Source organism: Ursus arctos, unplaced genomic scaffold (genome assembly GCF_023065955.2).
Source record: "Ursus arctos isolate Adak ecotype North America unplaced genomic scaffold, UrsArc2.0 scaffold_17, whole genome shotgun sequence".
NCBI lineage: Eukaryota > Metazoa > Chordata > Mammalia > Carnivora > Ursidae > Ursus > Ursus arctos.
In genome coordinates, this window is record NW_026622841.1 from 3,748,238 (window position 1) to 3,767,527 (window position 19,290).

General features: G+C 47.1%; 1 protein-coding gene across 2 annotated transcripts in view; it reads right to left on the reverse strand.

Moving 5' to 3' along the window:
• The window catches only part of TSHZ1 (teashirt zinc finger homeobox 1), a 74,808-nt gene that overhangs the window by 11,366 nt on the left and 44,152 nt on the right, over window positions 1–19,290 (reverse strand). Inside the window, exon 1 of one of the 2 annotated variants that reach the window (XM_048218530.2) lies at window positions 7,279–17,705. The exons of the other annotated variant lie outside the window; for it this stretch is intronic. Within the exon in view, the coding sequence (XP_048074487.1) occupies window positions 7,279–7,300 (22 nt within the window). The 5' untranslated portion in view covers window positions 7,301–17,705. Of the gene's footprint in view, window positions 1–7,278; window positions 17,706–19,290 lie in introns of those variants that run through there. 2 annotated transcript variants of the gene reach the window in all.

Consider the following 19,290-nt stretch of genomic DNA (forward strand, 5'->3'; position numbering starts at 1 on the left):
TGATAAATGTACAGCTGCAATTCATTGTGGAATCTTGCAAAACACACTTTCTTCCAATTTATAATTGATCACTTGTAAAGTTACTTCACCTCTGTTACCAAGAGAGCAGCTGGTTTTGATGAAAGTTAGAATATATTGGGAAATAAAAAATGCAGAGAAAGCAGATATAGGTACAGAGCTCATTCCTTCCTACTCTGAAAAGGACATTAAAATACAAGCAGGATATATGTTAATTTACGAACATAAGTTCTGATTTTTTGCAGGAAGGTTGACACTCTGCCAGCAGAGCTGAAAGGCCACTTCTGCTCACATGTGATAGGAGCAAAAAATTTTCTATCGCTTTGGCAGATTTTAATTGCCTGGTACCAATCACTAAAGTACTGGTCTGCTATACCATCTGATTTACACTGGAATCATTTCTTTATTTAAAACCTGATAGAAGCCATTTTTAAGAACGGCAGAGTCTGTAAAAACAATGGCCTGTAATTTTTACCCATCTCTAATTTTAATTAGGAATCCACAGGTAACTTCCTTGGCTGTAATTTCTTCTTTTCCTTGCTACCCCACAATTCAGTGTCGAGTTCAAGGAGAAAGAAGAGACCCCCTGTCAAGGCTCCTCCCAATGAGCACACCAGCTATGATCCTTGTGCCCATTACGTTCATGCGACCGAGCCAGTGGAACAGCACGAATTACAGCTTAAGCCGATGACAGAGACCACAAACTTCCACTGGTTTTCAGTGATACCAGGAAGGAAGAGAGGAAAAATGTATAAGAACCCTGCAATATTAAGAGAACTTAAACTGGAGAAGACCAAGAAGTCAACAATTCTTCTACGAACCTGAGGAAACACAGGTGCGTCACTACCGCCGGACGGTATGATAGTAAACTCTAGACATGTTCTCTTGTTCCATGAATTAAAAAGTCTGTCATCGCCAACAGTGCATGCCCAATGCCACCACGCATGGGGACATCACGTGTTTTCGGTGCCTGCCTCCACACTGGGGAAGGACGGACACCGCTCTCTGGCAGTCTGACAAGTCTGGGACTACAAACCCAACATCAGCAAACCAGGACCAAAACACCGGGCTCCAACCTGGTATTACTGACCGACACCAGGAAAGACTTTCATCAGATAGGGTCAGGTTCAGCCTGGCAGATGACATTTGGCAATCAGGAGGGGAGACTTGCGCGCGAACTCTCTCTTCAAATGGCTGAAATCAACACGAGAAATTAACTCGGCTCGAGCACCTCCCCGTGCTCGCACAAGAGCCGTCACGGAGAACCAGTAGCGAGCCTCTCCCCGTCCCGGAGACACGGTGCGCCCCTGCAGTTCCTCAACCACGTTTCCTGTTAGAGTGAACTTCCCTAAATAGGGGTGTTGGGACACACAAGTGAGTGAGGATGGAGAGAAGGGGTTTTAGAGACTCCGCAACCCACCCAGGGCTTGCGTCTCAGAAATGTGTCCCCACTTTCAAATCCAGCGTTTCATTCTCACAAATGCACAGGATGGAAGAGGAGAAACGGGAACTTGAACTTTTGGGGGGTTGGGGCAATGATGTCATCAGGTGCGGAGACACACAGACTTGCAGATGTCGGTAAAAACTCTCTTACCAGAAAGTCGGAATTTTTATCCTTAAGTACACTATGGCTAGACATGCATCCTGTACCACTGGGATCCAGCATAAGCCCCAGGACCCTACATGAAAATTTCTACACCCGACTGGAAGCTTAATACACGGTCACACAACAGCCAACTTCCTTGAAACCCCCGAGGAACAACAGTGGTGACTAAATCACTACCATGACTGAAAGTAGCATTCTCTCATCATAATAATGGGCTTTATTTCTCCTATTATCAGTAAATCCTCATAATTGCTTTCCTAGATGCCTTTTAAAATTTTTTACCTAGGCAGAGGCAGAGAGAGAGAGACTGACTCATAAAAACTTCTGAGTTTAGGCAATTATTTGTGATGATCTTTTGTTTTCATTACGAGCTACAACTTCCTAAAAATCCACATGGGTACCAATGTACCGAAATATAGTATTTGTTTTATTTCTCGTGATGAAACCATGAGAACATTGTACTCCATACGGTGAATGAATACAATGTCTTAGCCTAGGAGATTTCTGTGAGAGCAGCTACCTCTGCACGGAAAACAGAGCCAGCTCCTCGCCGAGGCGTCTGCTCCACCAACCACCCCCCCCCCCGCCGCGCCGCCAGCTCCCCTCCACCCTCACCACCCCCCTCACGGAAATCTGATGAATGAGTAAGCTTGGAAATGGTAGCTGCTGTATAAAATTCTCCTTTTACAATTACTTACAGAAATAAATGACATTTCTCCCCATCAAATAAAACAAAGACTCCAAATCATCTTCTGCCATTTCTTTTTGTGTCAAAACAGCTTTGCCATCATCCCCCCGCCCTTCCTGAGCCTAGCACGCGGTGTGGAGTGTGACACTCTCAGCACACGCGGTGTGTCCCGGTGTCAGCGGGAGAACACACCTAGCAGCCGTACAGAACATCTGAACAAGCACACACCAGCACCCGCGAGGCAGGAGAGAAGGTGCTGCCAGCTGTATGTGCACGTGTGTGTGTGCATTCATGTGTGTGCATGTGGAAGTGTGTAGGTGTGTGTGCATGTGTGCGCTGGGTGCCATATGTGAACCTGTGCGGGTGTGTGCGTGCATTCACGTGTGCATGTGTGTGCATATGTGTGAATGTGTACATGTATGTGTTTGTGTGTGCATCCACATGAGCGTGTGCAGGTATGTGCATGCATGTCCGTGTGTGTGCATGTGAATGTGTGCAGGTGTCTGCGTGTGCGTGCATATGAACATGAATGGGTGTGTGCATGCATGCATTCATGTGCGTGTGTACATGCATATGAACTGTGTGTGTGCATGCGTTCATGTGTGTGTGCGAACGTGTGTGTGTGTGCATCCGCGTGTGTGCATGCATGTGAACATGTGCGGGTGTGTGCATGTGCTCACGTGTGTATGTGTGCAAACGTGCAGGTATGTGCGTGCATGTCCGTGTGTGTGCATGTGAATGTGTGCAGGTGTCTGCGTGTGCATGCATATGAACATGAATGGGTGTGTGCATGCATGCATTCATGTGCGTGTGTACATGCATATGAACTGTGTGTGTGCATGCGTTCATGTGTGTGTGCGAACGTGTGTGTGTGTGCATCCGCGTGTGTGCATGCATGTGAACATGTGCGGGTGTGTGCATGTGCTCACGTGTGTATGTGTGCAAACGTGCAGGTATGTGCGTGCATGTCCGTGTGTGTGCATGTGAATGTGTGCAGGTGTCTGCGTGTGCATGCATATGAACATGAGTGGGTGTGTGCATGCATGCATTCATGTGCGTGTGTACATGCATATGAACTGTGTGTGTGCATGTGTTCATGTGTGTGTGCGAACGTGTGTGTGTGTGCATCCGCATGTGTGCATGCATGTGAACATGTGCGGGTGTGTGCATGTGCTCACGTGTGCATGTGTGAATGAATAAAAAAATAAAAAATACGTAGACCTTATCATTCCCAAAATGGGAATGAAACAACCAGATCCTATGGTTGGATTTCACTTTTTTAAAAAAACAATTAAATCCTGTTAATATTTTTAGTCATAAAATGTGCCTCCTGGATGCCAATGTGTCCCTAAAGACGTGCTGTCATCTTCAGCAACATGAAATTCTGTGCATTCTAATGCAAGTGGACATAAGACAATGTATATGGCCCCTGTTAGAGTTTAATCTGACACCAACAATGTGTGCCCTGCTGCTTTACAATGTAAATATACACATATTGTCTGAAAAATATTTTCATCTCAAATTGTAATTCTACAATGAGGCACAAACATCTTATCTTTGGCAAATTAGACAAAAATTATATTTCTCAAATTGCAGCCCAACATTTTTAAAAACATCTTTGTTTCTTTCAAGAAAACAAGATTTGCTCTATTCAACAGTCATTTTAAGAATGGTGAGAAGTGACAGCTGTATTTGTTTTTTAATGGCTAAATGTAGAAAAGTTCCAAATTCCCTCGAGTCTTAATAACACTGGCTCTGAGCAATTAGGTTCATATCCCCCCAGCCTGCATCGCACTCTCCTCCGCAATCACACAGAACAGAAAGGTGTTCTCCTGAACCATCCTGTCTCCTATTCCATAAGAGGTGAATGCTCCAGAAAAATGCCTCCTCGCGATCCTTGTTCCTCGGATGGATGTGAACAGAAGTGTGGGTGCCTTGCCTGCCGGAAGAGCTGAAGCAACAGAAGAAAGGCTTTCCCCGGAACAGGACTTGCTTTCTACAAGTCAGCTTTATCTGCACTTCAAAATCTAGCAGGTTACTCAACATACCCATTCACACAAGGTGACAAGCACCCATCCACGTCTGTTCCTACCTGATAACAAAATATCCTGATATAAAGGAAAGATGTGTCCTTTCGATAAAAGACGCTCCACTTTTCCCCCGCCCCAAATTTAATCTGGAATCATCCGGATATTGGCATTTCATGTAACAGGCTGGCCGACTCAAGGTTGCCATGTTTAACTCACTTGGATTTTAAGTAATAACATCTAGATCGGAGGAAGGCAGTGATACTGGAAAATGCAATGTATACTTTCAGCATTTCAGTATGAAAACACATTGAATAATCCACATTCACACAGCTGAAGTGACAAGGACATTATGGGACACCAGGCATAACTGAGTGCGTCTCTTGCTGGACACCCTGATATTTTTTCTAGACCTCAAGTCACGTGTATAGAACAATATGAAAAGGAACGAGTTCCAATTTTTTTAAAAATGTGAAATTGCACCAACTACTCAAATAAAATGGCTCTTCTTCAACAACCAAGGATGGAAAATGACTTTTTAGGCAAAGAAAAAACATCCAAAAAGCTGACCATTTATAATTACAGGCAAATGAAGAAAACACAGGTTCTGCTCTGTCTCTTCATGTTTTCGAAACCAGGTTCTAGAGGCATCTTGAGACCACCCCTGGGTTTCGCCAGCCAAAGACTCCCCTTGCCAGCCGTCCAACAGAGAGGTGGAAAGAGCCCCGGCTCCTCCTCACCCCCTCGGCCCCTCAGAAGGGGGAGCACGGGTTAGCGGAGGTCTGCGTGGGGGACCACGGAGCCCCGCACTGGCGTGGCCGCGCGGTTCTGATCTCGGAGGATTCCTTGCCCTTCCCCTTCTCTCCGATGAACTACACACGCGTCCGTGCGGGCATTCTCATTAGGGCTCCACCACCGTAGGCATGGAGATGAATCAGTCCAGGCCCCTCCCCGCTCTGCCCTGTCGAGATGATTCCATTGAAATGTTCATTTTCATCCCTGCCGGCAACATTAGAATGGAAAGTATTTAACCTGTTTCCATTACTTACACAAATTACCATTATGGGGCAGGACAGATGTGAGAATCACGCCACGTAACTGACTTCCATACATTCTTTACAGGAAGTGTGAGGAGACTAGATCATATTATCCAGGCTCAATAATGTTCTCTCTGTTACCAGATTCATTAAACTTTGCACATCAGCATTTCACTTGCTTTCTTCATGAAAATTCCCAGGCTAGTTGGGCTCATTTAATTTGGAGAAGGAAACCTTTGTCAAGGATGATGTTTTGATCAGGTGAGCTCAGAGAGTGGGGAGGGGCGCGGGCGAGGGGAGGGGGTGGGGAGAAACAAGAGTGGGGAGAGGAAACCACCTTGTCGAAAATGTTACCTTCCCAACATGAATGATGAAAGAGAAGTCAGTTAAAGACGCGGGTACTCAAAGATGGCTGTCACTTCACATAGACACCAGCACGACTCACCTAGACAGGTGACACTTTGGTGCAGCAAAATCCCACTGCATTATTGAGCGCACCGGGGACGGGGCGCAGGCAGACTGCATTTCCAACCCAGAGAAGGGAATTCGGCAGGTGAATGGATTTCACTCTTCATCTGCATCCTTAAGTGGAGCTGGAGACACAGTCTCCTGGCTAAAAAGGTGGAAGACACGCCAGGGTCCCAGTCTAGGCACGAGCCCGGCGCGTTCCTCACATTGTGTCTCCCTGAGGTCCGAAGCAGAAGCCAGAAGGACGCTCCACATAAGTGGGCGGGGGGGAAGGGGGATGGCGGGGGGAGGGGGAAACTCAGGGCCCTTAAACTAGTTATGACTTCCCTTTTCAGAAATTTAACAACAGCAATTCCTATCAGTCTAAGGACATCTGCTCTTTGACCTCTTGCGAAGGCTGCGTGTGGCCCCCTGAGTCTACCCAGCAACCACATCTCTAGGCGCCCTGGCTGCAGGTAGGATTCTTGGAGAATGTACAGTTTCGATCACTTCTAGGCAAAGGTTTGAAAATAAAAGATCCGTCCGTGGAGTGGAAAAGACAAAACAAATTCTATTCCAACTGTTCCCACCGGACAGCCTTTCTCACTAAGAGCAGTTAGAGGAAACTCAACTCCCGGCTTCACGGTTCCCATGTTCTTCTCCTCCTCTCTGTCTCCGTTGGTTCTGGGGATGAAACCACTTGGAAAGAAATGCTGGGCACGTTAAAATTATTAAGCCAAGAAAAGGCAACGGAAATATTCAGAGGGACAAGGAAAGCACATCTCATCTCAACTACCCTATAGGAGAGGATTTGAAAGTGGAAACTAGCCAAGCCAAGTCACGTGTAGAAAAAAGGCTGTTGACCGCTAACGGTTCTCAAATCCCCGCAAGGGAGCCTGAAAAGAAAAAGGTACACGCATATGCACACATTCTCTACAGAAAGGGTGAGAGCCCACCGTGATCACCAGCAGCATTTTCTCCATGACGACACTGAAATCTGGTCCCAAACAGAAAAAAAATATACTGAGATAATGATCCACCTAGATAGAGAGAAGGACTTTTCTTGGCACACTAGAAATTTACTTGGAAGGATTAATAATATACTATTATTTTGAAAGACATAATTTGCTTGTTCTTGGGTAAGTATTTCATACCCATAGAATATCTGCTCAACCAGCAATATGCTTTGGATGAAAACGTCCTTGACTAATACCAGGTAGTATTTATTGAGCGCTTTCTCGGGACCAGACACTATCTTAAGCTCTGTGCACGTATTAACTGCGTTAGGCTCTCCCCAGTGATAAGGGCAACGCCCACTCTTCCTGTCCACTTCCGTGTGGGGACACGAGGCACAGGGGTTCCGTGAGCTGCCCCGGAGCGCAGCAGCGGCAGCTCGTCGAGCAGGGTCCTCTCCGGCGGTCTGTTGCAGAGCGAGGCTCCGACGCGCACCCCTACCTGCACCCGGAACCATTTCCATCAGGAGCTGTGAGCGGCGTGCGTTTAAAATGAATCCTGTCTTCAGAATATGCTGTTTGTAAAATCAGATCTTTATCTGCATGAAGGTCCGCAAAATTGCTCCTGGGCAGATCTGCCTGAAAGCCGTGTTCATCTGGATCGGCCATGACAGGCTCCGGGGACAGGCTTTCCAGGGACTGCTGTCCACGGGAGGGCTGCAGGGCGTCGCTGGGATCCGCGTCCAACCACGTGGACCCGGGCCGGTCACAGAGGCAGGAAGTCGCAGGGTGTGACCAGGGGCTGGGGAGAGGGAAGGGGGTGAGCGTTCAGTGGGGCAGAGTTTCAGTCTGGGAAGATGAAAACACTCTGGAGATGGATGGTGGGGACGGCGTGTGACCGTGTGGAGGCCACTAAACAGAGCTGAAGTGGCAAACCGTACGTTGTTTACATTTTACCATTATAAAAAAGGGGGGAGACCAAAAAAAAAAATCTGTTTGTAATCATGCCCACTGAGGCCCCGTCTCTGCCCACCCAGGGCCTCCTGACCAGAGAATCCTGCGTTGCCACCTGCCAGCCCTCCGGGACCCTCCCACCTGTGCACAGGTCATCACGGGCCTAGTGAGCTGTCCTCCTGCGGGGCCGGCTCCCCTTGAGCCTGTCGGCACATCCCAGCAGACCTGGGCTCCTGGCGGCTAGCACGAGCCTGGCCCCAAACCTCTGTGCGATAGTGACTCGCTGGAGAGAGGAATTAAAGAAGGAGGAGACACTATGTGTAGCCCGAAGCCAGTCGACAGAGACGGACGCACCGAGGATGCTGCTTTGTCCGTGCAAGTGGTACACGTTTCCATGGCCCGATCACCTGGGAAGGTGAACCTGACTGCATGGAGCAGAAATAACTTCGTTTCTCAAACTCTAGTATAAAATGCCTGTTTAAACATCCTTCAAAAAACCAAACCCCTTATCTGCACTGTGTGTGGCCGTGGACACCAAGCCTCCCCCGAGTCACTCACACTTCCTCCAAAGTTCCGGTGGCCCTAAGGGATTTGACTGGGCATGGGAAACACCACCCCAACAGGGATCATAGAGGAAAGAAAATGGGTGGAAGAGGGGAAGTGCATCGCTCCGAAATCCTGCCTCAGAAGACCCAAATTTCCTGAGTGGTGCCTCCCTCCCGTTGAATCAGGAAGAATACCTGTCAGAGATGTCCTGCTACACCATTTGGCTGATGTCAAGCCTAAATAAACCAGATCAGAAAACCAGCAAGTGGCAGGAGAGAGGCGAACGGGCGCAGAGCAGCCCCACTGTGACTCGCATGGTTTGCTTGCTGATTTTTGGTGGGGGGGGCACTGGGGGGAGGGCGGTCGTGACAATCACTGCAGTCATTTGCAGTACTAATGTCCAATTCAGCTTCCTTTCATTCTCCTGATTTAGGTGGTCAGAGTGGTTTCGTAGCCGACACGGGGAAGCTGTGCTGTTTAGCACGCTGTTTAATGGGAAACTGGCAGTCTTATTTCTTTCCTAGATTTGGTTTGTCACTAGGTCTCCATTACATGCCACTCAGCTTTGATGTCTTTGGACAGGACTGATCAAAAGATGTCATTTGACCTACACAGCATGGCAGAAACTTGGAGAAGTCTCATAAAGCGACACTCTGGCTGTAAATAAAATGACATTATTATTTCCTCTCTCCTATCATGTAGAAAAGCCAATTATGGTAATGCACTGCATGTCAATGAAAATACAGCAATCTTTTTGGAGCAGCGACTGCAGGCATCACCACTGCAACTCTCCTTCCTGGGAAAATTTGCCCATTGGAAAATGAAGAGGAGGGAGGTGATAGATGTCTTAAGGACGGTTAATAAAATCCCGGACAGCCAAGAAAAGTGCAAGTCAGCAAAACAATTCCAAGTGCAAAATGCAAACTGTTAAGTTTCCAAATTATCTAATAATTTAATCTTCAGTGATTTATATTCCAGCACCGAAACGGCCAGTATCATGTCGTGCGTTGCTCCGTGTTTGACTGACAGGAGAGGCGATTTATGGTATTAATAAGCCCCTTCATCCCCACTGCTCCTTAAGGAAGCTGGCTCTGGGGGGGAGGGGCTCTAACCTTGTCCCTGAGATTCATCAGGAAGTTACAGCCCCTAAGGTGTAGCCCTGCCTGCCCTGTGTCTGTAAGATGAGGGAGAATGGCATGCAGGATACAGCGCTGTTATTGTTTTAGAATGCCCAATTTTACGCATTTCCACATATGCGAAATGCTCCCCATCTTTCTTCTCAAGCCTGTGTCAGAACTGAATATGCATACAAAACAGCTCTCCCGTTTAAGAGGTGAGTGCCCATTTGCAACACTTCTTTTCCCAGCTTCATCTCCCTAATAAGGGGCGAGAGCATCCTTTCACTAGAGGCTACCCCTCCCCAGCCCGTGCTCACTCGCTCTCAGAGGAAGCGCCTTGCTCCTTCCCTCCTCTCTCCTCTCCCTGCGTATTTTCCCCTCCCGAAGACACAGGAAGCCTCCTGCCTGCCCCGGCTGCAGGGCCCACACGGAGGAGGCCTGGCCATTGTCTGAGCTCTGGAAGCCAGGAGCGGCCCTCTGCCTCGTGGCCTCCCAGCCCTGCCTCTCACTCCACGCAGAACCAGAGGGGAGCCAGGCCCCGGAGTCCGCTCAGCGTGGCCCCTACCCAGTGTGTGAAATGCAGTCCCCTTGTTCCCCCCACCCTCCCGTGGGGCCGAAATGCAGCACGAACTTATATTTTCTGTTGGCGTAGTGATTCAGAAAGGGAGATCAGCCGGTGCAGGACTGTGGGCAGAGCGGCAATGTAAAACGACATGCCCCCCCCCCTCCCGCGGAAGACGTTTTAATATTTCCGTATCCGTGGTGTATATTCGTTTTAAGAAAAGATAGAACCATGCAATTAGTGTCCATTGAAATCAAGGAAATAAAGCAATTTTCGGAGCCGCTACATCCGTAATAAAAAATAAAAACTTTTTGGCTATGTCAGAAAAATGTTTAAATGTTCTAATTTGTTGGGTTAAAAAAAATTAATTATGACAAGTCATTTCTGAACACACATTGCCACCACCTCTTTTTTTCCCCCAGCAATTTAATTTTGGTGCACAATAGAGTGCAGACTAAATTTAGAAGCTTCATCAAATTTTAGTAACTTTAAGTAATATTCTTTATGTCAACACTGCCAGGGGCTTCACCAGACCTGACATTTGGAAGGCTCCGTGGTGCACGGAGCAGACGTGCAGCAGTCCCTCCCACACTCGGGGCGCAGGTCCTGCAGGAGATCGATGGGCGCCCGCACCCATACTTCGTGACTCAAGTGCCATCAATCGCAGTCTGCAGATAGGAGCCAGAAGAAAATCTAAACTGCGCAATTTTAGTCCCACTTTTTGGCTTTCAAAGGACATCCTTATGTTTCAACAGAATATAAGCCTGTGACTTGTTTTCCCCTCATTCTGGTGTCTTCTGGAGAACAGCGATAATTACTATTCCTTCTACAGACCAGTCAGGTATGTGTTCACTAAACTCCAGTCAAGGTGGGTCTGCAACTCGACACCACACAGCCGCCTCCCTGTGACCCAGGCCCTAGGTTTAGCTGCACAGACAGCTTGCAAAGGACTCTGGATTCTTACTGTTGTGTGGAGGCCCAGGTGCGTGTGATCTGTAAGTCAGTCTGTGGCTTTTCAAGTCCTGAGGGCTCCTTCAGAGAACTACCGCTTGGCATACATTGTTCGTACTTGGAAAGAGAATTCGAGAACAGATGAGTGACTTGATTCTCACAGTTAGGTGAGGACAGGGGGAGGTCCTACCACAGGATTGCACGTTTGCGGTCTGTCCCACGTCTCCGAATGCACGGGGTGTCCCTCAGGCCCTTCATCCCCAGCCACCCCTTCCGTGATGTACCAGTATCACTTGCTGTAATTAAAAGTTCCTCCAGATCTCATTTAACCTCAAGCCGAAAGACTCAAATCTTTAAAACAACGAACAAAAAACAACACTTTTTAAAATGAAAGAGAAGTAATTCCTAAGGCACTTAAGAAAAAAACATAAGCCACAGTTAGGCACCCCAACAAAGCATGTTTTAGTAAATCTAAGTACTTCATTGCCTTTTGGCTGGGAATTCATGGCTTTGTTTAGGGGGGAAAATACTAAATTCATCACCAAACAAGAATTTCAAAGTATTTCTGCATCTCTAAGTTTTGATGGTGCTTCATCTGGAGAGAAAGAGGGGTTGAGATGGGATGGGGGGATGGGGAAGCAGATTTATCCACTGGATATCTCATTCCCTACCCCAATATTAAATTTTATGTGGGGAATCTAGGAGTTTAAAAGCTTCACATTTTTGTGTAATAAAAAAGAAATACAATATCCTGTTGCTATGCGTAGTGACACTTTATGCAGGAAAGAAAACCATTCTCCTTAGCTATTCTTTGAAATACGACCTACCACGTCATTTAATTTTTGAAAACCCTAAGGTCATGTAACACACTTTCTCTGTCATTTGTAAGTACATTAACTCAGTGGCCATACGACAGTGAAATTATGATAATGGGCTGCGAAAATGGGTCAGGCAGGCACCGCATTTCATGCTAGCTTCCAACAACCATCAGAGCACAGCTCAAATCAAATATGACAGTAGAAAAGCATGGAGTTTACTTTTTTTAAAGTGTTTCTACTCACTCAAGTACACACGCAAGACCACGAGACGAGCCAAAGGGGTCCCACCTCAGTGGTGAGTGAACTGCAAGAAAGTTACCCCACTGAGAGATCCATTTCTCTTGCAGAACAATTCTGCCTGAAAATCACAGATGTGGGGGGAAGAGGGAGGTAGAGGTCAAAGCAGGCTTCTTCCCAAACCATTTCTCCACCATGGTCCAGCATCTGAACAATGGGGATCACATTCTGAAAACTGCTCCACGAAGTGAAAAAAAAATTTTTTTTAAAGCAAAAGCAATTTAATGTATTCACTTAAGCGAACAGAAACCCCTTCCCTAACACTTCCTGTGTGCTCAACTTCCCTGAAAAAGGAAGGAAGAGCAGGAAGTAGACGCTGATCTCGCTGGGCTGGTACGTCTCTGACTCAAGTGTAATTGAACGGAAGAGTTGGTAACTGAGAACGTCTGCCCCTCAATTTCAAAAAACGGACTTGTGAGTACAGTGGAGGAATGAAAGTTTTTAAGACGCTCAAGTACACACGTCCTCGTGGGCTTCTCCGGACTGACTTCTAACGTCCAGCGTCCCCGCTGGGCTTTGCCTTACAAGGCTGGCTGGTGCGATCGCTGTCAGGAGACCCTGCCCAGAGCACCTCCCAGCGCAGGCGGCCACCGTGATCTCCAAGGAACGTACTATCTGCTTACGCATCCCGGTGCAATTCCTGTTAAATAGCCCCTTCTCTTCCTTTTTTTCCCTCTGCGCTAAAAAATAAAATAAAGTAATAATAATACTAATAATAAAATAAAATCTGTCAGTATAATAGTTCCTGGGAGAACTCTAAGCGAGAGGTTGATAACACAGAGACACAGAAACGCCAGTCGCATGCAAAAGTTAACTGAATGGCAGAGATAATTGCTAAGATAATTATTTTGATAGAAGCCACTTGAAAGCTTCTGTACTGTGTTCTGCTATTCCCGTTAAGGGTAAACTATCCATTTCAGATATATGCTATTCACAATGACATTTTATTTTCGATTTCTTTTTGGAAAATAATTGTAATGAAAACCAAGGACTCGAAGAGGGTAGCGAGCTAGATAAGTTTTGACACGTATTTCTGATTACTGTGCCATAATCCTATCAATGAGTGATATAATGTATTCTCGTGATGCACTATCTCCGGTGTATAAAATAACACTGTACTTTACAACAAGAGAAGAAGCACAAAGGATAGTTGGGACCATCCTACGGTCAGCATCAGCACAAGCTCCTTGAAACTCTAGAGCCGACTGACAATGGAATTTAATGTAGTCTAACTACAGTAGCCTTGAGCAAAGATACAATTATAGCTGAAAAGCATCTGAGGTTCCTGACTGTTGCTGGCATCATGATATAAATCAACAATTGCTTCTTCCCTTTTCCTCTGCAGCCCCTCCCTCCAAACTCAAAACACAGAATCCTCTAGAATCAAAAACTTGGTAAAAGGTCATTTTGTTTTCCTCCATGCCATAAAAACGGCATAGCTAGATCTGACACGCATATGCAAATCAGCTCAGAAAACACTGATTTTCCTTCACACTGAATTACTGTATCTGTATGAATATTGATACAAACACCACAAATAACAAAAAAAACCCCACAATCTCTATGGTTAGTTGCCAAGATGCCAACAAGAAACATAGACATACTGAATGCAGTTACTGTTTCTTGGCCCCGTAACTCCAGCAAACCATGTCCTCAACGGATAAATACCTATTTCAGTTTATTTAATTGTATTAAGAGTTAGGAATGCTAACATTTGCTTGCAAGAAAAAGGACTTGTAAAATATACAACATGGTGTCAGAAGAATATATTGATTATTGATAACTTATTTATATGGGCATTTAACACAAAACAGAAGTGCGTATCTCTCTAAGAGGTCAAGAAAGAACACCATGGATTGAGGGTGAAAAAGGCAGTAAGATGAACGGAAATGCAGGTAGGTCCCACCCTTACAGCACCTTCTCGTCCTCAGAAAAGCATCTTAGGTCAAAGTGATAGAAGATGAATCTGATTGTGACACGGAAGTAACGTCACTTTGACAGATTACATTGCTGACAAATGATTGCAAGTTCTTTCTTCTTTTTTTAAGATACGACTGCCAATAACATATTTACTCAAGTATTTAGTGAACTTGCACGTTGAATAGACTGGAGCTTCCTCTCATCTAATTTCTACCACCGTGACCACTGGGAGACCCTGACCAGTATCTGGAAGTTGCCCTCAGTCTCCTTCTCCTCATCTACGAAAAAGGCAGGGGGGTAGCAGATAATCCTGAAAACCCACTCCAACCTGAAAATGTTCTTCGAGTTTTGAGGGCCAGAAGCAGCAACACGCAGGCAGAGACAATGGGTAAGAAGACAGTGACCAAGACAGGGTGAAACAGGGACATGCTGAACCAGTGGAGGGAAGGGTCCTGGCCACACTGTGAAGGAAGAGCTTCTGCTTCCCAAAAGGAGGAGGGGACGTAGGAGGGCTTCTCAAAGAGAAAACGCTGAGCTGCCCTAAGTAGTCAAAAAGGATTTCCAAAGGCAGCGAAGGGCAGGAAAGATGCGAAAGGGAGCAGCATGAGCAGAGGCGTGGCTGCTGGAAACAGAAAGGGCCTTGCTTCCACCAGAATACGAAGACCGCGTTTGTTTTCCTTCCAACAGGGTCAATGCTGAGGCCAAGATGTATGCCTCATCCAGTGTACTGCTCTCTCAGGTTCAGCGGGACATACCCGATGGCCCTAGCCAAGAGGCAATTTGACAATGACGTGTATATCGTAAGTCAGCCCGTCACACGCACCGTATCATATTGGCCATAGTTCTGAACACCTGTAACAGTGCTTAGCACACAGCAGGCCCTCGATAAAGATTTACTGAGTGGATAAAAGAATATAGAAAACCATATTACTGTCTTTAGTCTGACTCAATATCGTGTCGCACAATGTTCTTACCTGACGTCATCATCTCTGCCCTTTTTTTTTAACAGTACAACAAAAGGAGAACATAGATGGTAACCAGAATCTCCTGATCAACCAGGGAGCACGCAAATGCTTTCTGAGAAATCAAGGAGATTTGTTAGTTCGGGGCAAGTTCTCTCTAAAACACAAAAGCCTTAGAGACCCAGTGTTACGTCTCTCAACTGGATTGGAGGCCGCCATCTCCTCGAGGCCAGAGCCTCACCCCGCACCCGGAGGTAATACAAGGCAGGGCTCCTCCCCCCTGTGGAGGACACAAACTCAAGGGTTTCCTTCAAATGGTGGCCAAATCCCACGGGAGTGGTAGCCATTCATTTGTTCGTTTATTGCACATTGATAAGCTGATCTGTAAAATCGCCCTATATGGACATTAACATGCTCCCCCACATGGAAACTCCTATTTGATATTTCAAATCCTCCAAAAGCAGGGCTTTTCCTTTTGGCCAAAGATCCCCCAGCACTGAAACAGTGCAGCTGTGAAAGACACACGATGATTCCCTCTTATCAGTTACAGTCAAGAAGTGACTACATTAGTAACTATGAAATGAGAAATTATGATTTCAACAAGGTAGAAAGAACCAGAAGTCTTGAAGAAAGCCACAACAGGACTCCCAGCCTTCTAGGAGGTGGCAAGGCTCCTGTGGGCTGGGGCAGCCCCCCTGCCAACGGCACTTCCTGCGCGCTTCCATGGCCCCCCCAGGAAGTACTCAGGTGTCTTCCCCTCCGGATGTCTGCCTGTGGTTGAGTTTATGGTAATGGGTGCGTGGGTCAGGCCATGTATTAAAGATGCCAGTATGAGCTGACAAGCACTCCAACGTTCTTTACAGAACATCTTTCTGTAGAGACAACTGCTGTCCTTCAAAGCAATCACCCAGGAGGCCATAAATTTGTTACAATGATGCTGCCGTCAATCAGAGCGTTTTCGGAACTTCTCTTTGGCAGAATTAGTCAGCTCATCTCTTACGAGACAAGAGTTTCTTCCTTATAGTCGTAGAATCTGCTGTCCTTTCCTCTGTCTTTTCTTCCCACCTTTCTACCTGGCCTCCGTAGCAAGCATGAGGGTTGCTGGCCAGTTCTTTTCCAAGCACATTGCAGACCACCCTCCCCTGCCACCTTGAGATCAGAAGCGGGTGAGGACATGTGAGCAGAAGCGACGCTATGTCCCGTCCGGGGAGCCTTTAAAGCAGGCGTGCATGCCACCCACCACACCCACCACAGTGACCAGCAATGGTCCAGATGGTGGCAGCCCATCAGCCGAGCGCCTGAGCACGGGCACCTAGCCGCCTCCACAGAGACAGGCGAGGAGCGTGAGCGGGACAGCCAGCTCAGTCACTTGACCCGCAGAGCCACGGGGGTTGTTACTGTACGCTCGTTCTGTCCGACACAGCCCTCACGTCCCTCATTCTCGAGCTGGGCTGCAACAGCCATCACCTTAGCAACTCAGCAGGCTAAGGACCTCCAGGAAGGAGTCTTTCGAGGACAGCTGGAAAATGAGGTCAGAGAGAGAGGGAACTGCAGACCCAGACCGAGATTGGCAGCCGGGAGACAGAAGTACACCTCCAGTCCACCGGGCGATTTTAATCCATTACATCTGACATCAGCGGTACTACGGAGATAGTAAGTATTAACCTACGACATCACCTGAGGCCAATCTACCTGTGTCCCTTCAAACCTGGGAGATGAAGGCTTCCCCGGGCACAGGCATGTGTCACGGCGCTACAGCTGTGTCTGGTCCCCGGGCGTGCAGGGAACGCATACTGTTTCAGGCCAAACGACGGTGCCATAGAGGCAGAACTGCTCAGCATCCATGGAACCCAAGTGACCGCCGGGATGCTGTCAAGCCCCACCCCACTATCTCCTCTGCAAAGCCTGGTCCGGGGGAATCAGCAGCTGGCCTATGCCTCCCCATCTCAGGACAGATGACGGGAACCCTAGGTGGCGCAGTGACGCATGAGAAAATGGCAGATGGAGATGACGGTCCACAACCATGGACACAGAGCCTCTGCCCACACACTTCTGTGTGCTCTGATGCCATGGACTGAGCGCCGGCAACCTGGTGGCAGGTCACTCACTGCAGAGACGCACGAGGGAGAGGCAGCCCTTGTCTTCACAGAACTGAAAGGTAGGATGTGAGAAGGACACCTTCAACTCGTTTCAATGCACGACAAAATGCTGGAAGCACTCTCCCAGAGCTGCAGACCCGGTGTTCGGGAAAAGGCAAGGGCAGAAGAAATCCTTACCTTGTCCAAGAAGATATGAAGGAACGTTTATTGTTGAAGTAAATTCATACCCTAGAGAGCAACGCCAAGGACACATGAGAAGCAGCAGGCTAAGAAGCTGGGCGGGGACACAGAAGGAGCCCTCCGAGCCCCGTGCTCACACACTCAGGCACCCACGCACCCCCCCCCCACAGGACTCTGCCAGGACAAACAAGCACGGAGTTGTGTGAGGCCCCGGTGGCTCAAGCGTCGTGAGAGGCTCACACTGAGCCTGGGACGCCGCACGCTTGGTGAGCTGACGGGATGACACGGTTCTGGAAAGCAATTTGACAATGAAAACGACAAACTCCCTGACCCTGCAAGGCGCCTACTGGAGAGCTTGTCCTTTGAAATACGTAAACATCCAGCAGCACGATTTGGGGTGGTCCACAACCAGAAGCAACCTGAACACCCACCAATAAGCTAGAGGCTGAACAAATGTGGGACAGCCACAGCCTGAAAAGTTTACAGCCTCAAAACAGACTAAGACATCTCTCTGAGAGGCGATCAGGACATAGTTTTTTTTTTTTTTTTTAAAGATTTTATTTATTTATTCGACAGAGATAGAGACAGCCAGCGAGAGAGGGAACACAAGCAGGGGAGAGGAAGAAGCAGGCTCATAGCGGAGGAGCCTGATGTGGGGCTCGATCCCATGACGCCAGGATCACGCCCTGAGCTGAAGGCAGACGCTTAACCGCTGTGCCACCCAGGCGCTCCAGGACATAGTTTTAAGTGAGAAAATCAAAGTGCACAGATGGATTCTACTTTTCAGAGAATAAAGATAACCCCACACGTAGTACATGTTTTCACACATACGCAAGAGCAGAGAGAAAGGTGAGGAAAACAGAACCAGGCTGTTTTCATGGGTTACCTTTGTGGGAGGGCAGATGGAGAGGCAGAGAAGGGGAAAGATTAATAACTTTCTTTAGCCGTTTTTATTATGAATGCTAATTATTTTATACACCTTTACTCTACTAGTTAAAATAAGCATGTATTGCTTTAAAATTTTAAAAATAAGGTAAGACCATGCAAATAAGTGGTAGCTAAATGACCATCATCACTGTCACCATCATCATTACCATCACTATCACCATCACCATCATCTTCACCCCTCACCATCATCATCACCATTGTCACCATCACCACCATCATCACCATCACTATCATCATCACCATCATCATCATCTTCACCCACCACCATCATCACCATTGTCACCATCACCACCATCATCATCACCATCATCACCATCACTATCATCATCACCATCATCAACATCTTCACCCACCACCATCATCACCATTGTCACCATCACCACCATCATCATCACCATCATTATCATCATCACCATCATCACCATCATCATCACCATCACTATCATCATCACCATCATCATCTTCACCCATCACCATCATCATCACCATTGTCACCATCACCATCATCATCACCACTGTCACCATCACCACCACCACCATCACCATCATCATCATCATCATCATCTTCACCCATCACCATCATCATCATCACCATCATTATCTTCACCCATCACCATCATCATCACCATTGTCACCATCACCACCACCATCATCACCATCATCATTAACTTCACCCATCACCATCACCATCATCACCACCATCATCACTATCATCATCACCACCATCTATGAGTTGCTAGCACAATCACCCTTCCTGAGGTCACTGTGAGGCAAGATAAGGAGGGAAATCCTAAATGGATACTCCAGGACAATGTTCTTCAAGCTGAGAGCTCTAACTCCTTAATGGGTCATAAAATCAATTTAGCAGCATTTTTATAATGGCACAGAATATACAGAGCTTTCTTTGACTTACTATGGGGTTACATCCTGAAAAATCCATCCTAAATTGAAACTAGCATAAGTCAAAGATTCACTTAATACAATTGATATACCAAACATCACAGCTTCGCCAAGCCTACGCTAAACATGCTCAGAACATTTACATTAGCCCGCAGCTGGGGGGGAATGAAGTGCCTGTGGGTATCAGAGGCTGACTAGTACCCCTGGAGTTGCTATTTCAATACAAAATGTATGTCAGTGGGGGAGGGGGGCTTGCAGA